This window comes from Oenanthe melanoleuca, chromosome 7 (assembly GCF_029582105.1).
Source record: "Oenanthe melanoleuca isolate GR-GAL-2019-014 chromosome 7, OMel1.0, whole genome shotgun sequence".
NCBI classification, from domain to species: Eukaryota; Metazoa; Chordata; class Aves; order Passeriformes; family Muscicapidae; genus Oenanthe; species Oenanthe melanoleuca.
The window spans coordinates 14,867,477-14,894,768 of NC_079341.1; the positions used below are offsets into that span (position 1 = coordinate 14,867,477).

Below are 27,292 nucleotides of genomic sequence, written 5' to 3' on the forward strand. Positions count from 1 at the left end.
GCAGTTTGAAATTCCAGTGAGCTGCTGCAACATTTTCTGACAAATTGTCTTTTGCCCCATTTCTTTCTGCCTCTCAGAATACTTGAAGCTTATTTAGAAGAAATATTGTTGCTAGATTTTGCCTGACAAGGGGATGTATTAAATGATAACTCTTTTTTTTTTTTTCTTTTTCTTCTTTCCTTTCTCTTCTTTCCCCTCCTAGTTGGAGGAGAGGAATATGTTGGCTGATATTTCAGTTATCTGTCCAGCTGGTGAGGATCTTGTTTCACAGGATACAGAGCAGTCATCTTCAGCCAAAGAGGATAGTTTGCAGAGTGAATTCCTGGCAGAAGAAACACCCTCTGGAGATGAATATGAGTGTATATCACCTGATGATATGTCTTTGCCACCGCTTTCTGAGACACCAGAATCCAACCTCTTGCATTCTGAAACAGAGCTAGAAGAGCAGTGCTGTAGTAGTTCTCACAGTCTGCATGTCAGCTCCTATAGCTTGCAAATGCAGAAAACCACTAGAGTGGTGAAACTGATGGAAGCATCTGACCTCTTAACAAACTCTGCTTCTGCTGATGCTACAAATAATAGTATGGAAAGCCCATCAGACCACTTTGAAAAGTTTTGTATCTCTTTAACAGATCCTGGTCCAGAAGTCAGAGCAGTATCTCCTTTGACTTGTAGCTCACAAGAAATATCTGAAACTAGCACTGCTTCCTGCTCTATGAAAACCAAACCAGTACATGGCATGATGAGTGAAATGTGCAAAACACATTTACAGCACCTTGAGCTTCATAAAAGCATGGCAGAAGCACCAGGCAAGTTGCATGCCTTGAATAACTGTACTAAACCCCAGGACAGGCTGCATGCTTTGCCTGCTGCATTCTCAGGTTTCCTGTTTCAATCAGACGCCAGCAGAAGCTGTCAGAGGCAGATGGTTACCCGAGAAGAGATTAAAAGTTCTTCAGAAAAGAACAGCATGGCCAGCCTAACTGGACAGGCGCCTAACTTCTCCCAGCTTCTGTCTAACAAAACCGTCCTGGAAGGATCTCCAGTAACTTTGGAAGTAGAAGTAACGGGATTCCCAGAGCCTACACTGACATGGTGGGTAGCTTGCAGTGAGAAGCAGTAAATATACCTGGTAGGGAGCCACCACAAACCCCTTGTAACCAAATCTGTAGGCTAGAATAAATGGCTTGTATCCTTTCTACTCCACACTTCTGCATGATTTCCACCTTCCAAATTGTTTTCAATAATTAACCAACTTCAAATAATCAGTACCAAATTTTATGAATAGGAGTATCAAACTACTGCAAACCTATCCAATGTTTTTAAGCAAAAGCATCATATAGTTTTCATATTTCTGGAATATGGCATTCTGCTTGTTCAATGCCTTCCTAAAACCATTGCATGCTTCAGATTTACCATAAATCAATTCACCTGCATTTTCCCAGGCTCCTATGGACAGACACATAGATGTGCATGCACACTGAAAAATTTGTATAGTCACTGCATAGATGGGGACATATTTATACATATATAAAATTCAGATATCAAAACTGAGGTTACAGGTTTAAAAAACCCACCTAAATATCTACACTAAAATAATCAGTTTTACATCATATATTGGTGTGCATGGTCTATCTCTTTCTTAATTGCTATGTGTCTATTTAAATTACTTAATATTGGTTTTTGGAGAAATACAGATAATGTAATGTAAACATCTGAACTCTAAAAATTTTCTGCCAAGAGGGGCAGGATTTCAAGATTTTTTTCATAGTTCTGTATATTGTGGCATGTATCCCTCCAATTTTACCTCATTTGTCTTTTCTCCACTTATTCCATTAGTCTTTTAAAATGGAGACCTTTCTTTTAATGTACTAAAATTAAATATGCCTCTTACTGGAAAAAAATGATGTTAATATTATTATTGCACATTAAAAAAAATTAAACTGAAGTTTTTGTTAAACTGAAACTTTTTCAGTGGCACTGAGAAAAATACTGGACACTACAACCTTGGTGCTATACTCTATTGGTATCAATAAAGTTACCTCGTTTTAAATATCAGTATTGTACAGATTGAGGAGTATTATTGGTGCAACAAGATACTAATTTTATTATAAGAAAGCATTAATTTAGCTCAAAAATATACACACTATTGATATATTGTCTTTCAAAAAGATAGCATTAAACTGGAATAATTTTTCAACTCAGAAATTTGTGAAAATAGAATAAATTATGGTTTTTAATTAAAAATTTACTAATACTGTATATTTTGTACTGGTGTAGAAATTTCTTTGGATATACACATGGAAAAATGTTTTTGTGTTTGTGTTAGGTTAAATGTGGCCTATGCTGAAACATCAAGGGGCAAGGAGAGCCAGTACTTTCTCTAATTTGCATTTTTAAATCAGGAGTCAATAGCAGTACAGGGTGACAGATCCTCGAGTGTTAGAATATGAACTCACTGAAGTAACTCCTGATGCATGTTCTGTCCTGTCTGGTGGTGGGAGCTAAGTCAGTGTTAAGTGGGCTGGCATGGAGGAAGGTTCTTGGCTGTCCTTTGTACTGAAGATACAAGTTTAGAGGTTTGTTTGTTGGTCCTTTAGAACCTATTCAATAGCTGGATGTGGACTCACTCAGGATCTTATTATCAAAAATGTCTCATCCCAAAACTGGGGGCCCAGGTCTCTCTAATACTGCAGTGAGAGAGTTGTGGCTTGTCTGTTGAAAGCCATTTTCAGAACCACATTTTCTACTGTGAAGAGTGCATTATTCAGTAATTTGCATTAACTATTTGTGCATATTGACAGACTAAGTTTAAACTGGGAAATGAGAGCACAGCAGTTCTCTGTCTCTGGCTGTTACTGTGGTGTTACAGAGATTGTCTGAATTTGCAAAGTTCTGTGTGGCATGCAGTGACAAAACTCTGACTTGAAAACTGACTCTCTGCTTCAGGTACAAGAAGGGCCAGAAACTGACTGCAGATGAGCACTTAAAGCTTTTGCAAAAGGAGACAAAGCATACTTTGTTCATTCAGAAGGTGTGTGATAAAGATGCTGGCCTCTATGTTGTTCGGGCTAAAAATCTGAACGGCACTATCTCCTCAAGTGCCATTCTCCACGTGCAAGGTAACAGGCCACCTATTGCAAGGCTAGACTGGGTAATGCTGTGTGTCCTCTATGTTAGTGTATCACTAATGTACTGGCTATTCACAAAATAAGTACAATATTGACTGCACCGGACTTAAGTATCACACGTTGAATTTATTTTCTTACACTGCTTTGTCACAATGTGTATCAAACCACTTTTTATGGCAAAATGGATATATTGCTTGTTTCTTTATTGCCAGTATTATGTGTTTATTCTGCTTTCTTATAGTGATGTTGAGACAAAAGCTTACTAAGATATTTCTAGGATCTGAGTTTTGCTTTCTGAAAATGTAGGCATTCCAAAGCATTGGGAATAATTTTAATGGTTGTAGGTTTTAAGTGGCAAAATAGAGCCAGGTAGAGTGCTGTATATTTTGGGATATGTCTTCTTTTGGGATGGGGTGTGGAAGGTGTTGGAATTTTTTTTAAACATAGAATGTATTGTTTCCAGCCACATATTTGCTTGTATGCTTACAAAAAATGATTTTTAGGACAAAGCTTCTTAGTAAAGGTATCACACCATGCATGATTGAACTAACATAGATCAGATTTAAGTATGTCTCAGCCCAGCATATAGTCTCCACAAAGGAAAACTGCAGTAATTCCAGGAGTCGAGACTGTGCTACAGAACTGACCCAGAACCATCAGGATTTGTGTAAGTGGCATCTAGCACACAACAGATCAAATGTTTACAGAATGAAACATTCCAACATTCCACTGTGCTTAAATAGATGTCTGTGATACTTTCTCTGCCTTCTTACAAAGCTAAAGAAACAAATATTTCTGATAATCCTCTAAAATTTTAGTTTGACAAAAATGTTAATAATTTTGAAGCGAGCATTTGTGGACAGTTAAAAATTTTTATACACTGATTTCTAACAGAATCAACCAAATTGGGGAAATATCCAAAAGTGTATTCAAATTTAAAATCAGTCAAACTGAATTATCCTTTAACTTCAAAGCAGTAAATACAAACCAACACTTTGTTCACCTACAGTTTGTATTTCCTTCTTGACAAGGACAACCACAAATATATTTCTTATTAAAGGTCTAATTTGTTTAATTATTACATAACAATGATGTAATTGTGCCAGTGGAAGACTCAGTTTATAAATCCTCAAATGTAACTTCATTCTTTAGCCTCAGTATTTGTTGTATTTATACAGTAAAGAGTTGACAAACATCCACATGATTTTTCCTGCATCTTTTCGTGTTACAATTGCATTGCTGTGGAAAATTTTAAAAGAGGAAATATTTACCTTCTCTTGAATAATTTGCTGGAATGAAGTAAACCTTTTACTGTGTAGCATGCTATGAAAAGAATATATATTGTAATTGCTGAGGGTCAGGTATTTTGGCCCAGTGACTGCAACTTTTTAAAAAATTCCTGTAACTTGGAAAAAGGAGAAGTTCTCATGATATAACCTCAGAGCAATGAGAGGGAGCAGGAGGAGGAAGTGGTGAACAGATGGGTGAACACAGTAAGTTGTAATTAACTTGGTATTATCCTTAATGAACCACTTTCTAAGTTCAGTCATCTCCCAAAAATGTAGATTCATATGAATTTTCTCAGGTATCAATTTCACCTGTTTTCCTGCAGTGTATTTTCCATTTCACAATAAAGATAATTTAGATCTTAATAAATCATTGTAGAAGTATATAATACCTTTGTTTGTTTGTTTGTTTGTTAAAACTTTCCTCTGAGAATTTGAGCATTTCTGTGAATTTTATAGGTAAACAAAAGTTAATTTTGTGAGTGTGATATTGCATCTACTTTCAATCAGGAACATACAGTTTTTAATGGGTGTGTGGATATCAGCCACAATTTTAATTGCTGCAAGAAAAAAGATTTCAAAAAGAGTGATTAGAGATACTGGATTCACAGCAGGACTCTGAAAATCTCATGGTTTTAATGTTTTGCTTTGTAAACAAAGACATAATCAACATTGCTTACTGCTGTGCTGGCAGTCTGGATTTAAATACCCTTTATTTAAGGACTCAAATGAGACCTTAAAAATGACTGGAAAATTCCAGCTGTGTTCTATTTAGTTAATCAAAAAAAAAAAAAAAAAAAAAAAAAAGGAAGCAAAGGAGTGACAATGATGTAGTCTTATGATGCACTAGTATTTCTTTGAAGGTAAAAAACACTCATCCTGTTGCAGCAATGATATTAACATAATGCTTCCCACTCTCATGGGATTTTTTAATAGTTTGTACTATGCATGCATTACTTCCTTCTTCTTTTAGCCATAATGTAGAGCAGGGAATACATCTGGGTGTTTTGCATTGTTCTAGTTCTTTCTTGGTTTACAATGCTGATTTCCCTTCATTGCAGCCACAGTTTTGAGGCTGTAGTTACTTCAAAATCCCAAAAAGTTTGCATCTTCCCAAGGGCTCCCTTACAGAGAAGATTTGAGCCTCAGTCCCACCATCCCTACAAGAAAGACACTAGGCATGTAGCACTACACTCCCTTCCTTCTTCCCCATATGCAGACACCCTTCAAGAAACTGGTGAAAGATATTGCCTGACTACAAGGTGTGGAGTTGTGTGAAGGGATGTACAAAACCTACCTGAATCTGGAGGGGGAAAGGAATTAATTATTGTAATTTTTCAAGAGAAGCAGCCTGTCTGAGGTCACAGGTTTGAGTGAGTAGGCAGAGGGAGGATGAGTCATTGCCCAGACTGGATCAGCTGTGGCTGGAGCTGCAATGGAGAAGGTGAGTTCCTCTCAAATGACTGGTAAGGTATGCTAACTTCTGCACCTTTCTCTGGAGGCTTTTCTAGGGTAAAGGAGATATTTTTGTGGGTGTATTATCATCTGTGGTTCAGGGGAACTGTCTTAAAAGTTACTGCCAAGGTTTAAAGAGGTTACACACAGTATTCAAGGAGTCTGGACCTCTGGATTATGGGTATTTGAGACCAACTGGGTCATGAGACCAACATAATATTCCTAATAAAGGAATCATTCTGTTTGTGTTAGGAGCTTGACTGAGACAAAATCTCAAAACAATAAAATGCAGTGTTGATTTAGTGTAATGCTGAGCAAATCCAAAGTGTCTAAGTAGTGTGGTGGGAATCTGCCTAGCCTAGATTCATAAAGAGAGGGGAAGTTTTTATGTTCTGCTGCCTTACTGATATAAAGTCAAAATGTGTACTGATCATTATCACTGTCACTATTCCACTCAGATTTTTTTTTTTCTTTTTGAATGGTAAAAATCATTCTGGTATGAGATGCAAAATGACTTCACAAGATAATGATAATCCAAACTGCACAAGTAATAGAGTCCAGCCAAAATTATCCCAAGGAGTGGCTGAAGTCCACTTAATGTTTTCTGCTGGAGTAAAAGCTAATTGTATTCTGATTGTGACCTGTTGCTAACTGCCTGCAAAGAGTAGGCAGGGGTGTAACCTTGATTCTCTTGCTTGAAGTGAACTGGAGATCTCAAATTTCTGGGCTTCAGGTGCATGCAATGGGGATGGCAGCTTGCACATGCTAACCAGCAGCTGAGAACTGAGATGCTTGGGCTGCTCTGGCTGGCTAATACAGAGCTCACAGAAGGTTAGCACAAATATGGCAGAGTAAAACTTACATTCTTCTGCTTTGCATTGGCACCTCAGTCCTACAGTACATAGGAAGAATAGAAAAGCAGCTAAGCTTGAAAGTTTATTGCAACTAAGAGCTCACCTAAAGAGTGAATTTATTAATAAGTGGCCAAAGTGTCTGCCTTGTGATGCCAGCAGGGCCACACTTGGCAAAAATAGCCTTTAGCTCAATAAATTTGGGTTTAGAAGTTGATGGGCACCTGTGTGAGATAAGCTGGTTTTTGTTTCATAATAGCATAAATAAAAAGGTTTCATGCTTAAACAGTGGAGTAATGGTGGCATGGCAGTTCCAAACTCTGTCATTTAACACACATTTCAGTAGCTTTATATTTCAGAGAAGGCCAGTGATAACTTTTGTTAAATATTTTGGAAATGTAGCTCAATTTATACTAAAGAGAAAAAAGGACATTCTTTATGTGATAGAGATGCAAAAAGTTCATTTTTATTGTAGGATGTCTTTGTGTGTTCTCGTGTTAATGTCTTCTGCTTTATATTCCCTGTGTCAAGAATACTTAGTGTGAATTCTGAGCTTGTTTTCTCTTTTTACTGTAACTTCATAGGTGGAATATAAGTAGGACCTCAGGTGGTAGTACAGTGATTTAATAAATCCAACTTTACAGCTCATTAAATTACAGGTCACAGAAAGCAATGATTTTATTCAGTACAAACTGATGCTGATGATCAAAATTTCTTCAATTTTGATGGGTTAATTTGTATTGATCAGTCCTTGCAGTGGTTCAGGTGTCATCTGTCCTTCCACAGTTGGCATGAGGCTAGCACAAAATCAATCTCATGTGCTTTGGGTATTGCAATAGAAAAGCAATTACTTGTCCATCCTTCCTCTGAACCAAAGTTGTACTGGATGATGTGGTAGTACATGGTTTCAGTATTTATGGTGGCCAAAATATAGATGTGGTCAACGTTGTAGAGAGACCTCGTTTTGCGCTTCATATTTGTTGCAAATATAAATTCTTTAATCTTTTCAATAGCTTTTATTAAAACTAAAATAATCGGGAGGAGGTGGGGGTAGAAAGTGAAAAAAGTGTGATGTACAAAAATAAACTAAATTATAAAATTTGCTCTCATGACTTTATCAGTTTATATTTGTGTGGCACAATGAATCTTCTGCCTTCACTGAAACAATAATTCACACAGACTTGCCAAATCTCTTACCAAACAATGTGGTTCTTTAGCACTTCCATGGAACTAATACCACTATACTGATGCATGAAATTCCTGGGTGTTTACTATCCATGTTTTTTAACAAATGTTATATTAGATAGATAAATGGTATATGCCAACTAAGTGTCTTGCAAACAAGTTATCCTGAGTTCCAGGCACCAGTAAAGGCTCTCTCTGTCTTTCAATGTGATGAACTTTATGAGAACAGATTATTTTCCTCAGTTGCTTTAGCTGTTTCTTTTAAAACACAGTGAATGTTGATTTGATTTTTTTTTTTTTTTTAGTACAAGGAAAACAGCCAAACTTCATACAAAAGTTTGGACATAGAACTCTGCAAGAAGGAGAAGATTTAATCCTGCATTGCACTATACATGGGAAGCCCAAACCACATGTCTACTGGACAAAGGATGATATCCAAGTGGTATCTGGAGATATCAGTGTATGTTCTAATGTTCTTGAAATTTTTCTTGGGAGAAAGGTAATTTATATTGCTTTATGCTACTAATTATCCCTTATTTGCATTCTCTCATTTTACAGATTGAGAAATTAGGAGATACCTACTACCTTTTAAAAAGAAATGTAGTCCTTGCTGATACTGGGAAATACATCTGTGTTGCCAGCAATGAGATTGGAAATGCCCACTGTTCTGCCTTTGTGACAGTGATAGGTGATTCCTCCTGCCAGCTGCATGCTTTTGGCACCCTCTTGCCTTTTGACATGAGCAGCTTGTTTCCACTAATGTATGTATGTTGTTTCAGGGAAAAACAAATCCCCCAAACCTTCCAGTGTAAGTCAGGCTAAACCAGAATGTGAAGATGGGTACTTTTCTGAAGAAGTGCATGTCACCACAACAGAGCTAGTGCAAGCCCAGGGCACACCATGGGAGAGAGAGGAAAGGCCAGTGGCTAAATGTACTCCAGCAAGGTAACTTGCATTTTACTCCATGCTACAACTTGTACTACTGCAACAACTGTAAGGACCTCAAGTTACAAAACACACATCAAACACTCTTCCTAATCTCTGAATTCTAGGGCAATGTGTGTTATGCGTGTAGCATGTGGCTCCCTTTTTCACTTAATTCTTCATCAAAATATATGTAATTTTTAGATCAAAGATCTGTAATACATTAGAAAATTGAGCCTGTGCAAAGTAATTACATTTAGTGAAACATTTTTTTTTGAGATCTAGGCATCTTAATCTAGATATTAATATAAGATTGAACAGCTTAAAATGCAAAGTATTCCAGAGGTTCAAATTGATGGAGTTACATGAAGTTTCATGGACAGAATATATAAGCAAGGCTTTCTACTAGGCAAGTCTTATTCTGAAGAATAAGTAGCAATCCTAATAAGACAGGAACTGTCATTGTTCCTTAATCAGTTAAAGATAACAATACTTTCCACTGTGCAATTTCAGATTAAATAAATGAGATACATGAGGTCACTAATCCCTGTGACTTTTAGCACAGGATGAATTTAGGCTCTGATAAAAAAGAAAGAGCATTTTTGTGTTTAAATTTCTGTGGTTTATCTTTCTAGATGTAGTGCAATATGTAAACATAAAGGAAAGTTTTTGCATGTGTCAATTCAAAAGCTTTGTCCTTTTCCTGTAAGCTGCCTGCACACTTTGCCTCGTGGCCAGGTAGCAAAGCATTGATCTCACATATTTTTTTCAGGGCTTTTTTCCACATTGCTGTTATATGGCAGGTATTCCTAAGTAAAAAATGACATGCAAGATCATCCTAATTTTACTTAAGTCACATAAAGAATTCAGTATGATTAAAACATGTAGACCATAGGGAAAGGTTAGATTTATCCTAATTTTTTCTATTATCTTCTGTTGTTTACAGCTAAAGTATCTTATGGTCAGTAAAATGAGATGTAAAATATTTAATGTTCTCTGTAATCACTGTTTATTTGATCTCTAATCTTTTATTTTCACAAGATCATGAAGAACTGTCTATGTCACCGTTAAAAATATGGGCAATATTAACTGATCTTTTTAAAACAGGTTTAAAGAGAAACTCTGGTTTCAAGGAGTGCATCTTGAACTTGAGAGGCCATAGCAGATGAACTTCAATTTGAGACATGATCCTATTCTTCTGCCTGATGCAGTGGAACAGAAGATGCACTGAACTGCAAGATGCCTGATTCCTGAGCATGTTTGTGTTGTTTGCTGTGTCCATTAGTAGATATTGGCCATGGGTGAGGAGCAGATTAATTTTTGGTGCTATCCAATATATATCTAGATTCAAATTTGTATTTTGTTTATTTACAAATAAATAATTATTAAAATTCACCTGTGCACAGCATTTATTAGACAGTGATTTATAGTTTATTTTGGGTTTGTTCAGGATTGTTGGACAAATCTAACAGAAGGTGATGATGGGTAAAAGAAACATTCTGCTTCAAAACTGCAGATCTCATTGGTGATTCACTAGTACCCATGATTGTATTCTTCTACAAATTCCATCAGTGGTATTAATTCCATTAATAGGAATCTTGAATTCAGAGTTAAGGTGTGTTTTTCAATTTATTGCAAAGCTTCTTGTAGAGAAGGACAAGACTTTTGTAGTATCATCCGTTTGCAGCATTGAAAAGGTAGTTCAGGAACAGCTCAATTTTGGATGGCTGTTTGGCTGCCACAACAGTAGGGTCACCCTTTCAAATAACAGCTCCTAACAGAGCTTGATCTGTCTGATTCAGACTTTCAAAGTTCGACCTTTGAAAATTTTGTGAAATGATTCACTATCTTGGGTTGCAATACAGGATGTGACCAGAAATGTGTATTCTATCACCATCTGTTGGAGCTGGGTGGGGCAGTGATTCCTTATCTCCGTGGCACATATTATCTGCTAATGGGCCATCTTTAAGACAAGGTGAGGCAATCATCTTTATCTTTTCCACAACCCATCCTCCCTCCAGATATCATCTGCTGATGACCCATGAAGTCCCACTGTATGACTGCTAAAATTACATCATCCCATTGGGAGGTGCTCCAGCCAGGGGAAGGAGCCAAGCCTTTCCTACCTAGATAAAAACTGAGATTTTGGACAGCAAAGCAGCCTTTTTTCCACTGGATTCCAGAAAAGAGCCGGACATTTCCACATCATCCCTGGACCTTCAAAATTCTTTTGAAGAACTGCACCCTTCTACAGGAGCACTGCTCCAGCTGAACCATATCTGCCACTGCAGGAGGACTGTAGCCACCATTGAATGGGACTGCTACCAACACCCTGACTGACTGACAGGGTGTCAGGTTGTATTCTGGCTCTGTCAGTGTTTTTGGGATTGTTCTTTGTAATACTGTATTTCTATTTTAATTTTCCTAGTAAAGAATTGTTATTCCTAATTCCCATATCTCTGCCTGAAAGCCCCTTAATTTCAAAATTATAATAATTCAAAGAAAGAGAGTTTACATTCTCCATTTCAAAGACAAGGTTCTGCTTTTATTAGCAGACACCTGTCCTCTAAACCAAGACATTCACACTTCTCAGAGTTCTACTGCAGTGCACTCTCGATGGCTTGTGAACACACAGGTACACACAGGTTCCACATGTCCTGTGCAATTCTCTGTCCAGCATTCTGTCATTCTGTAAATGCACATTGATCAGACCTACTCTGGTTTTGCATACCTCTGCAGTGCACTCACACTTCTCACAGGGAGCAGATAGGGATTTAAGCAGAGCAGCATTTTTGTGCTTCATCCAAGTGGATGTCATCTGTGCAAAATTGTCACTGAAATAACATATTTAAGAATTGCTTAAATCGTAATATTAAAACATTTGTCATTTTTCTCCATCAAGATGCAGGTTGGATAGCAGAAACTTAAATTTATCTCCAAGTACAGGCAGGGAGAGGAAATGAGCTGGGAAAAAAATATCATGTACATGTCTTCACCTGATCACATAAATCACTTGCTTGACGTTATGGAAAAGTCAGTGGCATCCTGCCCACAGAGGAGTCACAAGGCTATGTATATGTGCACATAAATATAGTAGCTGCAGACTGAGGTACTTGCTCTGCAGATTTATCCTGCATCTCTCACAGATTTTTCCAAAATGGAATGAAGACAACTGTCAAACGCCTCATGGATCCTATGCAATTATCTTCCCCAACTAAGCCCCTCATTTTTTATTTAGATTCAGAGATGTCACAGAAAATACTGTGTTTCTAGCAGTACTCACATTCAGAGGACTGAAAAAGTACATATCAGATGTCCATCCCCTCCTTCCCCCCAAATTATAAACTCCCCAAAATTAATGTTCTTTTCTCAGCTGGAACATTTTAGTATGGCATATATGATTTCCTATTTAGAAATTCATTCTGTGAAAATGAAAGTGTAGAATTCAGTGCTTGATGATCTTGGATGCTCATCAAATTTAAAGTATTGGGTTCTTTCTGCTTTCCCTCAATTGTTAGACTATGAGAAAAAATTTACTATTTCAGGTTTTTTTCCTCTTGATTCACAAAAATAACACAGGAAAAATAAGTGTCAATGTTTCTTTAAATAACACATGAGGTAAACCAGAAAGCTGTGTACCTGTTCTTGCTTATGGTTTTCTTACAAAATAGTAGAAAGTGGTGTTTATAAATAAATAAAAATCTAATAACCTTCTTCTGCCAATACGTAACACAGCTATTGCTCCAAGTGCTCCCAGAGAATGGATCCATTATGAAAAATGGTGGTTTTGTTTTTATTTTACATCATTCACAATTGTCCATAGATTTATTAAAAGGTTTCCAAAACTGATGAAATATATCTTTAAATGTTAAAGGCTGTCTCAATGTTAGATAAAACTTGTCCCCAGTACAATGATGTTAATCACTGTTTTATGTAAGGAAATGGAACACTTAATGTGTATATTCTTTACCCAGGGGGCAAGTTTTGTTAGTAGGGCCTGCTCTCTACAGTGAAGTGCTGAGAAGGTAAATACTTTTCTTTCTTACTTTTTCCACATACATAAATGTGTGAGGATGATACATAAATAATATACAAAGAAAACTTGTCAAAGGTGACATCTGTAAATCTCCTTCCACTTTGGAAGCAGCAGTGCCTTCTTCAGTAGCAATTATTTGCAAGTGGGTTTTAGTTTGCACTGAAATAGGTTGATGTATCTTGCATATTCAATTACAGTGGATCAGATAAGAATCATAAGCACCTGGAAAGGCAGCAGTCTTTCAAAAGCCAGCTGCAGCAGACAAATGTGGATATTCTTGTGCATATAATTCAATTTACAGCCTGTATTTAAGGTTCTAAAGTTTTTGTTATAAAGTACTGTTTGTAGTATTAGAGGGAAAGAGAAATTGATAAGGGTGGTGGAAATGTGATTTGATTTTAAGTCAGGATTTAGTGGTTTAACAGTTCAGAATTTTTTAGTTATTTCTAAATTTAAAGAAAATGGGTGGGAGAAGGGAAAGTTTTTCTGAAGTATATTTGGAAAACTGGAAATCCAGCAATAATATATTATATAAATATACTTTGGGTTCTGTATTGTTGGTTCCATAACGACATAGGACAGCATTTTTCCAGTGAGAAGTTTTATGTGAAGTTTTATTTCATTACTCTCTTGGTTTGCCTAGTCGATTGGAGGAGAGAATAAAATGAAAACAGTAAATGAAAGGAGAATTAATATTCATTGTAAAGGAATGAACAGAAGTAAGAAGTTACCCACAGCACATTTCACTGTGTTAAATGTCACCTGCTGGTCTTTAAATGTGTTGTGGCCTGCAATGTACTACATGTACTAAACATTGGCAATATAGAGTTTATACTTCAGTAGCAGACTGAAGCAAATGTTGAAATTTTCATAACTATCCCAAATTTAAATGTCTTCCTGACAGAATAAGTCTTTTTCATGATCTGGATCTGATTTTTGTTTGATGCTGGAGCCTTAGCTACACTATAAGACTGAAGTCATCCTTCTGATTTTTCCTGTGGGTACACTGTGTGACACTAAACATGCAGAAATCATGTGATATGAATGTGAAAGAAGGCATGTAGGATGAATAATTCATATTTCCTTGAGGACATGAGAGAAATATTCCACTGTTCAGAAATTTAATTTCTGTAAAGTAAAAAATTGAGGAGGTACAAACTTTTGTTGGAATGAAAACAGATGACTGAAAGCAAATGAAAAAGTTAAAAAGAAAGAAGGAAATTATAGAAATTGTAGAATACAATATATTTGTATTTGAATGTGGGAATTTTTTTGCCTTGTAACTATTATTGTTATTAGTCATTGTCACCTTGATGAAAATAGAAACATGAAAATCTGGCCATCTCAAAACTTCAAAAGTGACAGGTTTTATATTTCTGTTATTTAAAACTATAATATGTTCATAAACTTTTATATTTTTTATTTGATTTAGACATTGCCAATAAGCTGGCTGCATTTTTTAAGTTTGCAAATACTAGCCTGTGTTTTTCTTCAAGCTTGATTTTCAGTTAAGTTTTTTATTAAGAAAAACAACTGTCTGCTAATTTAGCAGGCCTCTGTTAAGAAATAGAAATTTTATACCCTTTACATAAATTTCTTGGGACATTCTAATCTTTCAATACAAGCTAGATTGAGCTCCCCCTCATTGCATGGAGTTGCATTTGCTGTCCTTCTAAGTCTTGTACAGAGTGATTAGGCTCTCTGAAATCTATTTGCAACAAGAAATCAAAAATGAGGCGTGGTACTCTGACTTTCAGCAGCTCTGGGAGTTCAGGTTGCCCCAGAACCAGAACACACCAGTGCAGAGACTGTTCCTCCAGTTTGTGTTGTGTTGATAATGCTGTGTGCCAAGAGCTGCCATGAAGCTGCCACCTTATGGGATGGATAAATCCAGGGGCAGGTCAGATTTCTGAAGTTATTTCATGAGATCACAGCAATATCTCTTATTTCTTTCACATCTGCAAACTGTAACATCAGGACTGCCTTGCAGGAATCGTAGCAGTGAACTTCTCTCTCTCTCCTTGGCATTTTCTGCCTCTCTGGCTGGAGGTTTCCTTCAGGTTGTTTTCAAACACGAGTGCAGCTGATAGCACAAAACCCCAATCAGTGTTTACTCATCTGGGTGCTCTCAGGGAGGTCCTTTTCCATGTGGAGCTTGGTAACCGGAGATTCAAGTCCTCCTTTCACCAAACCAGCTAAGCACATATTTCATTTTAAGCAAGCAATTTTAAGTAGTCTTATGTGCCAGTTAAAGAGTTTGCTAGATAGGCAGGAGTAGAACCAGACAGATGAGGTGAAACACCTCCCATTCCAGCCATAAACAAGAGTAGTCTTCTAATTCTGCTGTCTGTTTCAGAAGCAACCACTCTAAAGGCACAATTAGCTGTGCAGTGACAAAGCTGGGTGGTGGAAGGTCACAAACCAGCATGCTGTTCCATGGCCTGAGCTCTGCACAAGGCCTACACAGGTCTAGAAAAAAAAGCTGCTAGACTTAAAATCTTCCTTCTTCAAAATGATATTGTTTGTCTGTGTCAATTTGCTTTCACAAAATTTGTATTACTGCATCTTGTATGCCACCGTTTGCTCTGCTTGGAACATCCAACAGAAAAATTGTGAAGGAAACAAAAACAACCTTAGGGCACCAAATCTATATATTACCTACCAAACACAATTTTAGAATTCAAAGTTACAGAAAAAAAATAGTTTAAACAGTGTATTCTAATAGTATGCAGCCACTTGTCTGAGCTCAGCTTACTTACTTAGTCTGGTGATTGACATATGCATTTGGTGTGGCTTCTTGGATGTTTTATAATGAAAGAAAGACTGAATCTCACTGAGATGATGACTTTTGATTTGTCCATATGCCCTGCAGAAATGCTTTTTATTGCTTTCTTTGTCTTGTGATTGTTATTTAGGAAATTTGCAATGTAAACTGCTCTTGGTAAACTAAACTGAATTCTAAATCAGAACTTCGGAACGGCTGAGGTTTCCTCAGTGAATCCCTTTTGTGCCTCCAGAATTAGCATTGTCAATCAAAACCAACAGGTGGTGTATGGTTACAGGGAGTGAATCCCCTCTCACAAGACACTTTCTTTTGGGAAACCAATCAGAAGTGGCACTGACACGATGAGGCAGACCTGCCAGCAGAGCTGGGGTATATAAGGCGAAACAACTATGTTAGCACTTCTGAGCAGTCGTGCATTCCCCGCCTCGCCTCGGGTGTAGGGATTGCAAAAAAACAAAACTACACTGTCAAGACTGTGTAGTTTTGTTTTTATGATTAGAGGCTCTTCAATTCTCATGCTGGGATTGTCTAAAAAAATCTTACTCTGGATAAGGACGTCGTTCAAGGAGATTTCGTTGGGCTTAGCCCACTCTTGCGGGCACTTTGAGAGATCAGGTGAGTAGCATGTTTCTGCTGGTGTAATAAGTGTTTTATCAGTCATTAATAATTCTGGTGCAACCTATTACTTATAAGTTTTCTCAAAAGGGGTTATAGATTTCAGGGTATAGACATGAAACACTTAAATTCTCTGTCAAGGTTATAACCTTAATTTCTGTAGTAAGCTTTGATAACTCTCAGCAAAAAGGTTTCTTCCAGTGTATTTTATTGCTAAAGCTTACATAAATTAAGGTTTTAAAGTGCATGGAAACATGTTCTTAACTTAAAAACTCCCTTCTGTTGGGAGTGTTCAAGGTTATGCTGCTGAGAGATAAACTGAGAAGCTCCAAGAATAGCTCTGATAAAATGCACATGGTATCAGCGAAGCGCTGATGACTTTTTAAGGGAAACAACTGCTAAGGTATCAGTTACACAGCAGCTCTGGAACACTTGTCTGCTGTCATTCATGGCTGAGAAGGTTATTTCTGGAACATGACATTTTAGATGCATACTTTCAATTCTAATTATACAAGAAGCCTTATAAGATCAGATCTTCATCACCAGAATTTGCTTGGACAATGAAATATAGAAACTTTGTGGGAACTCAGTGGAAATTCTTAATTAAATTATTTCTTATCTCTTCTGGAAACTACATGTATATATAAGCTTTCATAGTGTTTAATTATATTGTAAAATTATTTTCATTTATTTTAGCTGAGCTTCAAAACAAAGTCATAACTGAACCTGAAAATCCCAATACAATATCCAGTTCTGCCCTTATGCTCTTATTGCATGCATACATCAGCCCTGATTTCTATGAAGAAACCCATGTAATTAAGAATTTTCACCCTTGTGAGAGGTAGAATACATTTGACTCATAGTTGAAAGAAACTTCACTTTCTCTTTTTTAATTTAAGCTTGGGACTGTCACAAAATCAGGCACAAATCCAAAGTAAATGGAAGTAAATATGTGAGTAAGATTGGCTTGAAATATTGTGGGGTTAACTCCTGTCTGTTGAGACCATATATTCTCTCAGGGGAATTTTTTAATGAGAAAAAATGTAACTTTAATGGATGTATTATAATATTAAGATAATAGCTACCTTTTTAAAAACTGCACAATTCAACATCAGTAAAAATAAATAGGTCATGCAAATATAAAATATCAACACACAAGCTTTTCTAGTGGCAGTGTTATTTCAAAGTGGGATCTTGTGGCATAGCAAGAGAAAACAAACTTTCAGATTTCACATGGCTTTGCAGTTGTTCAAGCCATCAGTGTCAGTGGCTACTTTATATCCTAGCTCACATTTCGAGGGTGGCTGTCTTTCCATATTCAAAATTCCACTGAGATACTCTCTAAGAAAGAGAATTTTATCCACATCTTTAATGCCAATATGCTTCTGTAAAGTGAAATTATTCATTACTTACAGAGTGCTTTTAAAATAGAGTCTCTTGGCATTTTTTGCATTATTGCATTATTAATTCAATATATATTAATATTATTATTTATTAGTATTAATTTATTAATAATGCATTATTGGCATCATTAAGCTAAATACATTGCAGACATTCACATTTCTTTCAATTGTTTCTCAGTGATCTAGTTGTCTTGTCATTGCAGAATGCAAATATTTTGCACCAGCAAAATGTTTTTAATAACTATACAGGGAGATTTTTTTCCTGTCAGATTAAAAAGTTCATAGACAAAGAGAGGCAGCCTGAATGACCTGTGGAAGGTCACACAGTGAGACAAATTTTGTCTCCTGCTGCATACTTGCAATGCCAAAGCACAGCTCCACTAAATAGAATAGTTTCCCATCCAATTCAGCCAAGCATTCTCCAAGAGTAATTTGCTATACAACTTTGTCAAAACCCACAATCTTTTCATTTCACCAGGTTGTTCTGACTAAAATCTGAGTAATTTGTTCAGAGAATAAATACAAATATTCTTGCAAGAAGTGTGTGGATATAAGAGCATTTTCACCACTGGTATCTAATTTTGGGGTGTTTTTGGTTGCAGAGTGCCTGTAAAGATGACGACGAAAGCACCGACATTTACACAGCCATTGCAAAGTGTTGTGGCACTGGAGGGTAGTGCTGCAACCTTTGAGGCTCATATTAGTGGTAAGGCTTTCATTCATTCTTCCAAGATTTGCTATTGTTTATCACTGATTTATTTTCTGATGTTTATGCTAAGAAAAATGATAACACTTTTCATAGATCACAATCTGGTATGGATGGATAAAGATGAGGGCTGAAATACGGATATATATTCACATCACACAGTGCTGAACAGCTCCCTCAAATGTATATGCATAAAAATACATACTGTACTAATAAGGGACCTTCATGTGGCTGCAGAAAGAATAATCTTATTTGGACCATGACTGGGTGGAATCAGAAGTCAGGGTGCAAAAAGCAGTGTTTATGCTAGTTCTTCCACGACCTTTTGTTAAGCTTTACTCTAGCTAAGCTGTATTTCTACTTTCTGTGCCCTTAAGATTACTTAATTCCAGAGTTCTAGGAGGGAGATTAAAAGCACAAAATCTAGGCCCAACTGGCCACTGAAGAGGGTAGAAAACCCTAGTAGCTAAATAATAGATGTGTATGGTGGGTTAATATAATTTAATATTAATGTGTATAGGGCTGGATTAATATAATTTAAGTTGCCTATGCAATTTAAATATGGCACACAATTTAAAGGATGTTTGATTTCTCCAGTGTACATACTATTCAACCACCCTTCTTGTGCAGGACACCATGCAAACCCCTGAGATAACATTACAGAGACCCAACACCCTGTTCTAAGAGTGTCTCTGACCTCGGTGGTGACTAAGGAGGAGTGACATGTGCTCCTGCTGGGGGCATTATATTGTCTTACAGGCATTAGCAGAGTGATGATCCACATACCATAAAGCACTACTCAGATGCTCTGAGACAGGTGCAAACACATGATCTGTGCATCTATAAAGATCTCTGACATCTATGGTCCATGCATTTCATCCCTTGGTCCCTTTGCAGAACACTGACTCACACAAGGTGTTTGGACATGTCCTGCAGCCTCCATCTGTGCCATTTTTTCGTGCCATGTTCTATTATTGGGCCCATATTATTCAGTTAACTGCCCTGACTGTCTCTTCTTGCTTCTACACTGTAAATTTTCTGTGAAAACTTTTTCTGCTTTTACAATACTTATGAATACCTAAAAATATAATCAGAAAAAAAGTTATGATGCTATTATTACTATTTAATGTGTGATTTTGGCTAACATCATTTATGTGATAGTATGGAATACTTGGGAGGAGAACTTGATTTCTTACTAAGTGAAGATACAGCAGTATTTCTAATAGCATATGCCATATCTGTATGTTAGTCTCAAATATCTTGTGAGTCAACCTCTTGTTAGGTTTTTTTCACATTGTGAGATTCTGGTATATATTTCCTGCCCTAAAAACATCCTCCAGATTTGAAAGACCTGACAGTGACTTGGCATTTAGATTTTCTACAGCATAAAAAACAGCAAAGGATTTATACTGTAACTAATTGCATAAATAAAGGACTACACAGCTTTATCCTGCTGAAATATCCACTTTTTCTATCTGTCATGAATTATTGTGAGTTTAAAAATCAGAATTTTTCTCTCTCTCTAATAAGAGTGGTCTATTATGTACAAGTCAAGTATTAATACATAGCTACAGTTCAAATGTGAAGAGCTCAGTTAATCTAAGGGTATCAAGAAGAGCTTGGCAACCACCTGAGATGCAATTTTGCTGTGTGTAAACCTGAACAAATGAATTGTGCTGCTGTATTAGTCTGTGAATTAAGTGTCCCATTACAAAGGGTTGATAGCAGACAAATATACCCAGCATGCAACAGAAAGCACAGAACACACAAACTGTTATTAAAAGCAGCAAATGCCAGAGCAGCCAGGACACTGTCACAGGGGGAGTCCTGCTGGGTCACCAGTGACTGAGGAGTCATGAGACAAGAAAGTCAGCAGTGATGCTGGCATTAGAAATGTGCCAAGCTCATGTCTCCACAGTGCTGATCAAGTTTGAATTTTTTCACAAAGAATTAACCTGTGCACTGCTTACCTTTTTTTGAGCAGGTATTTTCAGGTATTACCCAGTGCAAGACAGCCTTTACATAGTGCTGATTTTTGAAAGCAGCACACAGGTCATACTCAAATTGGCAGTCCCCTTCACATCACTGTCAGGAGAATCATATTGAACTCAATTACTTAAGTGGTGAACTTGAGACACGTCAGGTCGATTTCTTTTTTTTTGGCATTAAAGTTCAAAAAACCTCAAGGAGAGTTTTAAAATGAAAAAATATTGTCCTAATAATTAACAGTCAAATCATAGTGTATTTGGGACATGTAGAAGTAAACCCTTACTCCATATAGAACAGGCACATATATCTATAATCTGAGTTAGATCTTACCTAGCTCTGTGACCTGGGACTAGCAGAGTGCTAGTAAATTTGTGGAGCTGAGTTTTTAATATAAATTTGGGCTCAGATTTCTAAAATGGCTTCTAGCTTTGGATCCCTTGTACATAGCAGTTTGAGACATCAGAATAGACTCAACTTCCAAAGTGCAGGCGTTTTTCAACTTGCCACAGAAACTCCCATTTTTGCTAATCATCATATAATACCACCCCAAGAAAACCCCAAGAACTTTTGTCAATGTTTCAAGAAATTCACTATTGAGGACATGTTTTGGGGGTTGCCTAGCTTAAAACATTTTTAAACTCATTTTCACAAATGCTGAAGACACATAGCTCTGAGTGAAATCACTGGGGTCTGCTGCATGCTCTAAGTTTATGATGATAAGGCTCAAGTTGCCCAACACCAATAGCACAAAATTGAATTATACCATCCCATCAGGACTGTTTGATAACTTCCACCTGTGAAATTAACAATGCTTAAGTATACTTTTATGATTTGATTTCAAATCCTCCCTAAAACTATCCACATTCTCTTTCTCTTTGTGAGTTTCTGTTTTACATTTCTGTAAATATCAGTGCTTTACTGTAAGATTTTAAACTTTCCTAACCAAGTGTGATGGGACTGCAGTCAACCAGTGAAGGCTTCAATCTACATGTCATCTTCTCTTCCATTTTAGTCACACACAATAATTTTCCTGGCACATTAAATTCCCTAATAATTTATTCAGCTTATAGGAAGGATACTCTAGAAAGGAAGCAGAATTCTGTGAACCTGGGGTTTTCCAAACCACAAACATTAGAATTGGGAAAATTAATTAATCTGTAAAGGCAGTCTCAGATCTCATTCCTGAGCCCCCAAGCAGTGCAGCTGGTGATTTTAGGTTGAGTAGAGACATACATGAAGTGAATTTGCAAGGATTTTAATTTTGAAGAAATTATGTTCTAGGACTACAAAAAAGACTTTGAGCTGGAACCATCTCCTTAAATTACCTGTTCTTCTTATGTGGTTCATATAAGACTTTTACTTGTTCATTGAATAGATTTAAGTTGCTCAATAAATTTGACTGAGTAGAACATTGAGAAGAGAGTTTCTGCAGGGAATCTAAAATCACCATTTAAAACCAAAAACCAGCTGTCGGTATAATTGAATTTTTTCTGACCCAAAGATTTACTCATGACCCTGACAAAAAAGAATAATATATTTGAACAACAGTTGATTCCAGATGACTGGTGTTGATCAAACTCAAAAAATCCAGAAAAACAAACTAAAACCCCCAAAACTTATCTAGCATCTGATTTTAAAGCCTGCAGCAGTCACTTTTTCTGTCACTTCAGCAACAGTAGTGTTAGAACACATGCTTCATTTGGTTGGAAGTACTGATCCTTTATGTTATCTCCAGACTATTGGACTGGATAAATATGCTGGCAATAAGCTATTCTACTTAGATACTAGCAAATACATTTTAAAAATACATCCCATGAATTAATTCATCCTCCTTATGATTTTGATGAATTTCTAGTTCTTAATAAGATTTCTAAACACTGCAGTTGTCTCATTATTCAAATGATTTACTCAACACAGGAGACAGTGCAGCTGCCCTATTGCTCTGTGCATTTTAGAGACCTTTTTAAACACAGATTGCTCTGTCACTGTGCCACTGGACATATATCTGTGCCTGTGGCATGATGCTCCACCGTAACTGCGTGTACACGATGGTGCGTTCTGGTAACTTCTGTGTCTGGCATTTCATAATGTCTGACCCCCACCTGTCTTCCTCCTCTGCAGGTTTCCCAGCTCCTGAGGTGAGCTGGTATCGGGATGGCCAGGTTCTCTCTGCTGCAGCTCTGCCCGGTGTGCAGATCTCGTTTAGTGATGGCCGCGCTAGACTGGTGATCCCCACCGTGACAGAAGCCAACAGCGGGAGATACACTGTGCAAGCCACCAATGGCTCTGGGCAAGCCACTAGCACTGCTGAGCTGCTTGTCACAGGTACAGAGCAGCCTAAGGGAGGCTCTGCCTGCTAGCAGAGTGAGGGACTGATGGAAGAGTAACACAGTTCAGATTGCACGTACACAATCAGCAAGAAAATAGCAAGCCACCTTCCTTTTCCTACAGCAGTCTAGAATTCTGCATGTGTTCTCACCACTATGTCTAACAGTGTCCTTTACATTTTAACTGTATAAAGTTTAATCTTGATCTTGCAAACTCTTATCCATGATTACAAGATCCTGCCTCAGCCCTTAAAAGCATAGCTCCATATGGTCTGTCATACTGATTGAAATTGCCCATAAAAGAAAGGACAAAGTTCTGCAGGATGGAGCTATTAATGATATCTTAAGGTATCAATGACATTTAACACAATAAGTCACATAAAGGGCCATACCAAGAGACTGTGCTTAATGCCTATGGTTACAAACAATGTATCTGTAATTCTAGAAACATTTGCAATCATAGGTGTAATGAGAAATAATATTTTGAATGTCTCAGAAGGTCCTATCATCTGTCAGTAGCATGTGAATAAGAAATAGATCCTGTGCACTTCTAGTAATGAAAGTATCTAGTACTTGCCATTCTTTTAAGCAAACACTATTGTTTTTTCTGTTTACTTCTTCAATGAAAATGCAGCTGGAACAGCACCACCAAACTTTTCACAACGACTACAGAGCATGACTGCAAGACAAGGAAGTCAAGTTCGACTTGACGTGAGAGTGACTGGAATCCCTACACCTGTGGTGAAGTTCTATCGGGACGGAGTAGAAATTAAAAGTTCCCCCGATTTTAAAATTTTACAAGAAGGAGACCTTTACAGCTTGATAATTGCAGAAGCATATCCTGAAGACTCCGGCACCTATTCCGTAAATGCCACAAATAGTGTGGGACGTGCTACTTCAACAGCTGAATTGCTCATTCAAGGTAACAGAGCTGAAGTTGCAGGCCATGAAAATCAGAGCATTAATGGTAGTGGTGCAATCTGCACCAATTCATGGCAGTTATATCAACAAGTTAATTCATAACTTCTTTCTCAAAGTTAAACTTGCTGTGAAAAAAAAGCCATGTCTCTGATGAAATTTGCCAAAGATTTTTGTCTGCAATTTAAAAGGACCTGTTCTCCAGAATGGGTCTCCTTTTAGTGGAGGATACAGCTGATGGAAATGTGTGGGATACGTTGAGTTGTTCTCATTTTGGTCTGTAAATCTCTCAAAGTTTTACTTGCAAGCTGGCTTTGATAGAATATATATATTAGAGTGCATAACTGTACATGGTCTTGCAAAGGAGGCTGGTAAGGGTGAAGACAATTCTTAGAGAATTATAGCAGGGAATCATGCTACCCAGAGCAGTTGTGCCTGGATTTCACCTCAGTCAGGCTTAGAAACTCTGTAATCATTTTAGATCCAGGACTGATATGTAGAATCTACAATGAATGTATTTTGTTTTGCTTTGTTTGAGTTTTTTCCCCAATGACTTGGTAATGCAGTAATATTGTTCCAACTGTTTCCACATTTATCTGCCTGTGGATATTGAAGGGAAAACAGATGGTTGCTTAATTATTTTTCTGCTGTATATATAAATTTTATATAATTGGGGTTGACCATTCATTCATTCATTTCGCTGTTTATTGAATGTTGCCATATGCAGTTCTTCTGACCATGTTTTCTTTCAAAAGGCGAGGAAGAAGCCGTTCCTGCTAAAAAGACAAAGACAATTGTTTCGACTGCTCAGATTTCACAAACAAGACAAGCCAGAATTGAAAAGGTATGATTTTCAAAAACAAAGCAGGTATGGCTAAAAAGGGGAGGATTACTCCTACAGTACCTCACCCTTGTTTCCTTTCCTTGTTTCTCATTGTAGAAGACTGAAGCCCACTTTGATGCCAGATCACTTACAAGTGTTGAAATGATCATAGAAGGCGCAACCGCCCAACAGCTCCCACACAAGGCACCTCCACGAATGCCTCCTAGACCTACATCAAAATCACCGACGCCGACAGCTGCTGCAAAGGCACAGATGGCGCGGCAGCAATCGCCATCGCCCGTGAGACAGTCACCGTCACCCGTGCGGCACGTCAGAGCACCAACGCCTTCACCAGTGAGGTAAGGTCACTGCTCTGCCGGGCAGCACGCCTTCTGGAACCACTTCTACATGCTGAAGGAATGCTGTAGGATGAGAGCTTAGTATAAAATGAGAAATGCACCAACTCATTAGTGACTGGGCTTATTCTGATGGTGAACTGTAATGTGCTGTATTACAGTGTGGGTTGCCTATGTAGACTTCTATCCCCATTTGACTCCTCTACTTAGAGCCAAAGTAGCACCCACAGCTCCATTTCATGATGAAACAGAGGAAAAAAAAAGGTACAGCAGTCGACCCCTGATTATTTTAGATGAATAGAGAAAAGAGCAATGACACTGATGAGTGGCAAACAGAAGTAAAAGATATGTAAAAAAAAAAATTGAGCTCGTGTTCCATGTATGTGCTGGTAATAATTCCAGAGATAATATTTTGAAGGTAGAAAAGCTAATTGTGGTACAGAAGAATGAAGTTTATCTCTGCTGTATAAAGGGCCTAGAGAGGGAAAGTGAGTGATTTGAAGAGCTAATGGTCTGGGAGACCCCACGAGGTCTGTGCGGAGGGGTGGGAAAAGCAAAGAGTGTTTTGAAAGTCCCACAGTTTCAGTATCCTGAAGCACCAGCATCATGGAAGGAGTGTCTCCAAGCTGAGTGCTCAGAAGAGCCCCATTTAAGTTGCCAGAACTGGGCATGCTGGTGAATTTTACCCCACTGATAATAACTTGCAAGGACAGGAATAAATGGATTGATAGCAGCTAGCATTAACTAACAAACTACACAAATGAAAAAAGAATTCAATAGCGACATCTAGAGCCACAGACATATAGAACTAGAAATCTGCCCTCCCTTTTAGACATACAACACATTAGAAAAAAACTAAATCTAAAAATTAATATGGTGCTGCTGCCCTCTACTGCTGATATTTGTTAACGTTCTCTGGGAAATACAGCACAAAACATTCCACTGAAAGAAATTCTAAGTTAGAAAGCCTCTTCAAGAATTTTGGGAAATTCTTTAAAAATGTCTGCTAGGATTAGGACTGAATTTTTGGAATATCAAAATCTAGAAACTAGCACTTTCCAAGTGGATATAAATTATTGTCTGAGATCTGTAAATGTGTGGGGGAAAATATCAGGCACTGATAAGAAATTTGCCTGGATTATGAGTATATATATGGGTGACACATAAAAATAAGATGTGGTATAGGAGTATATCCAGTTGTTTTGCTAGGTGGTTACCATGTGACATTTTTATAAAGATTATTATTATTATTGCAATTATGATTTTGTCTCTCTACAGAGACTGGACCGTGAATGTATTATGTAGTATTTACAGCCTGTGAGCCTTTTGTATTATTCCTATTAGAACAATTAGTATAGAATAAATGCAAAATCATTATGTATTTTTATATTTCAAATATATTTGGTTGACTGACATTTCTTTTGCCGCTTGTTCTTATCTCATTCTGGAAACTAAGGTACTACAAAGACAGGTTAAAGTTACAAGAATGACATCAGTTAGGCATAATGTTAAAAAAAACAAGTTAGTGTAATCTACAAGTAGAACCTCTCAAAAACCTTAACATCAAACTACACATTACTGGAGATATTCTATATGGGGAGTGAGTTCAAGTTCAGGCTGAAGTTGCTTATACAGTTATCACTCTGGGGCAGTAGATTAATGGTACTGATACTCTATTTTTTTTTAATAGGTCAGTTTCTCCTGCTGGGAGAATCTCCACATCACCTATCAGACCAGTGAAATCTCCATCTCCAATCCGTAAACCACATGTAGTGACGACAGCTGGGGCTGATGTCCTTCCTCCTTGGAAGCAGGAAGGATATTCTGCCACCATGGAGGCCCAGATGAAGGAAACCAGAGTGTCCACAAGCACTACCCAAGTGACTGAAGAAAGATGGGAGGGGAGATACGGGGTCCAAGAACAAGTCACCGTTACTGGCGCTGCTGCTGGCGAGGGTGCCAGAGAGGTAAAGTCTGGGTTTGGAAAAAACATGGGTTTGCTTTGTGTGGGGTCTCACCACTGATGGATAGATCTGCTAAATGGAATCTGAGAGGCTGTGTGTAAAACCTTGTGTGCATCTGCTATTGAGAGAGCTCTGCTGCAGATATGGAAATGCTTCTTTGCAACATTCTGTCTCTGTACTTGTTCTGTGCTTCCTCTGCTTGTATGCAAAACATGAAAAAATGTCTTTTGATGTGACTAATATAGGTGAGAAAGGACAGTGAAAAAACAGCAGCTATTGCTACGGTTGTTGCTGCTGTGGATCAAGCCATGGTGAGAGAACCAGCTCCAGGTGTTGCAGAGCAAACTGCTAAAAGGACAGCAATGACTGCAGTCCACGTTCAGCCTGTTCATGAGCAGGTAGAAACAGAGCACAGACATTCTATGATTTCCCTTTATCCCTTCATCCAACACTCCAAGAAGGCATGATTCACTGTGAGGAATTAACAAGATGTTTCCCAGTGCCCTGCAAAAGCATGCATACTCATCCAGAGCACCTA

General features: G+C 37.5%; 2 protein-coding genes across 2 annotated transcripts in view; both read left to right on the forward strand.

Annotated features, from left to right (window-relative positions):
- Window positions 1-10,226, forward strand: part of CCDC141 (coiled-coil domain containing 141) — a 58,586-nt gene extending 48,360 nt beyond the window's left edge. The window contains exons 25-31 of the mRNA XM_056496659.1: window positions 203-359; window positions 900-1,095; window positions 2,950-3,122; window positions 8,214-8,368; window positions 8,467-8,596; window positions 8,688-8,853; window positions 9,940-10,226. Coding sequence (XP_056352634.1) covers window positions 203-359; window positions 900-1,095; window positions 2,950-3,122; window positions 8,214-8,368; window positions 8,467-8,596; window positions 8,688-8,853; window positions 9,940-9,994 — 1,032 coding nt within the window. The 3' untranslated portion in view covers window positions 9,995-10,226. The remainder of the gene's footprint in view (window positions 1-202; window positions 360-899; window positions 1,096-2,949; window positions 3,123-8,213; window positions 8,369-8,466; window positions 8,597-8,687; window positions 8,854-9,939) is intronic.
- Window positions 10,227-15,985: 5,759 nt separating this feature from the next.
- Window positions 15,986-27,292, forward strand: part of TTN (titin) — a 235,634-nt gene continuing 224,327 nt past the window's right edge. The window contains exons 1-8 of the mRNA XM_056496551.1: window positions 15,986-16,268; window positions 18,274-18,377; window positions 22,488-22,691; window positions 23,328-23,615; window positions 24,367-24,455; window positions 24,552-24,793; window positions 26,481-26,757; window positions 27,000-27,152. Coding sequence (XP_056352526.1) covers window positions 18,287-18,377; window positions 22,488-22,691; window positions 23,328-23,615; window positions 24,367-24,455; window positions 24,552-24,793; window positions 26,481-26,757; window positions 27,000-27,152 — 1,344 coding nt within the window. The 5' untranslated portion in view covers window positions 15,986-16,268; window positions 18,274-18,286. The remainder of the gene's footprint in view (window positions 16,269-18,273; window positions 18,378-22,487; window positions 22,692-23,327; window positions 23,616-24,366; window positions 24,456-24,551; window positions 24,794-26,480; window positions 26,758-26,999; window positions 27,153-27,292) is intronic.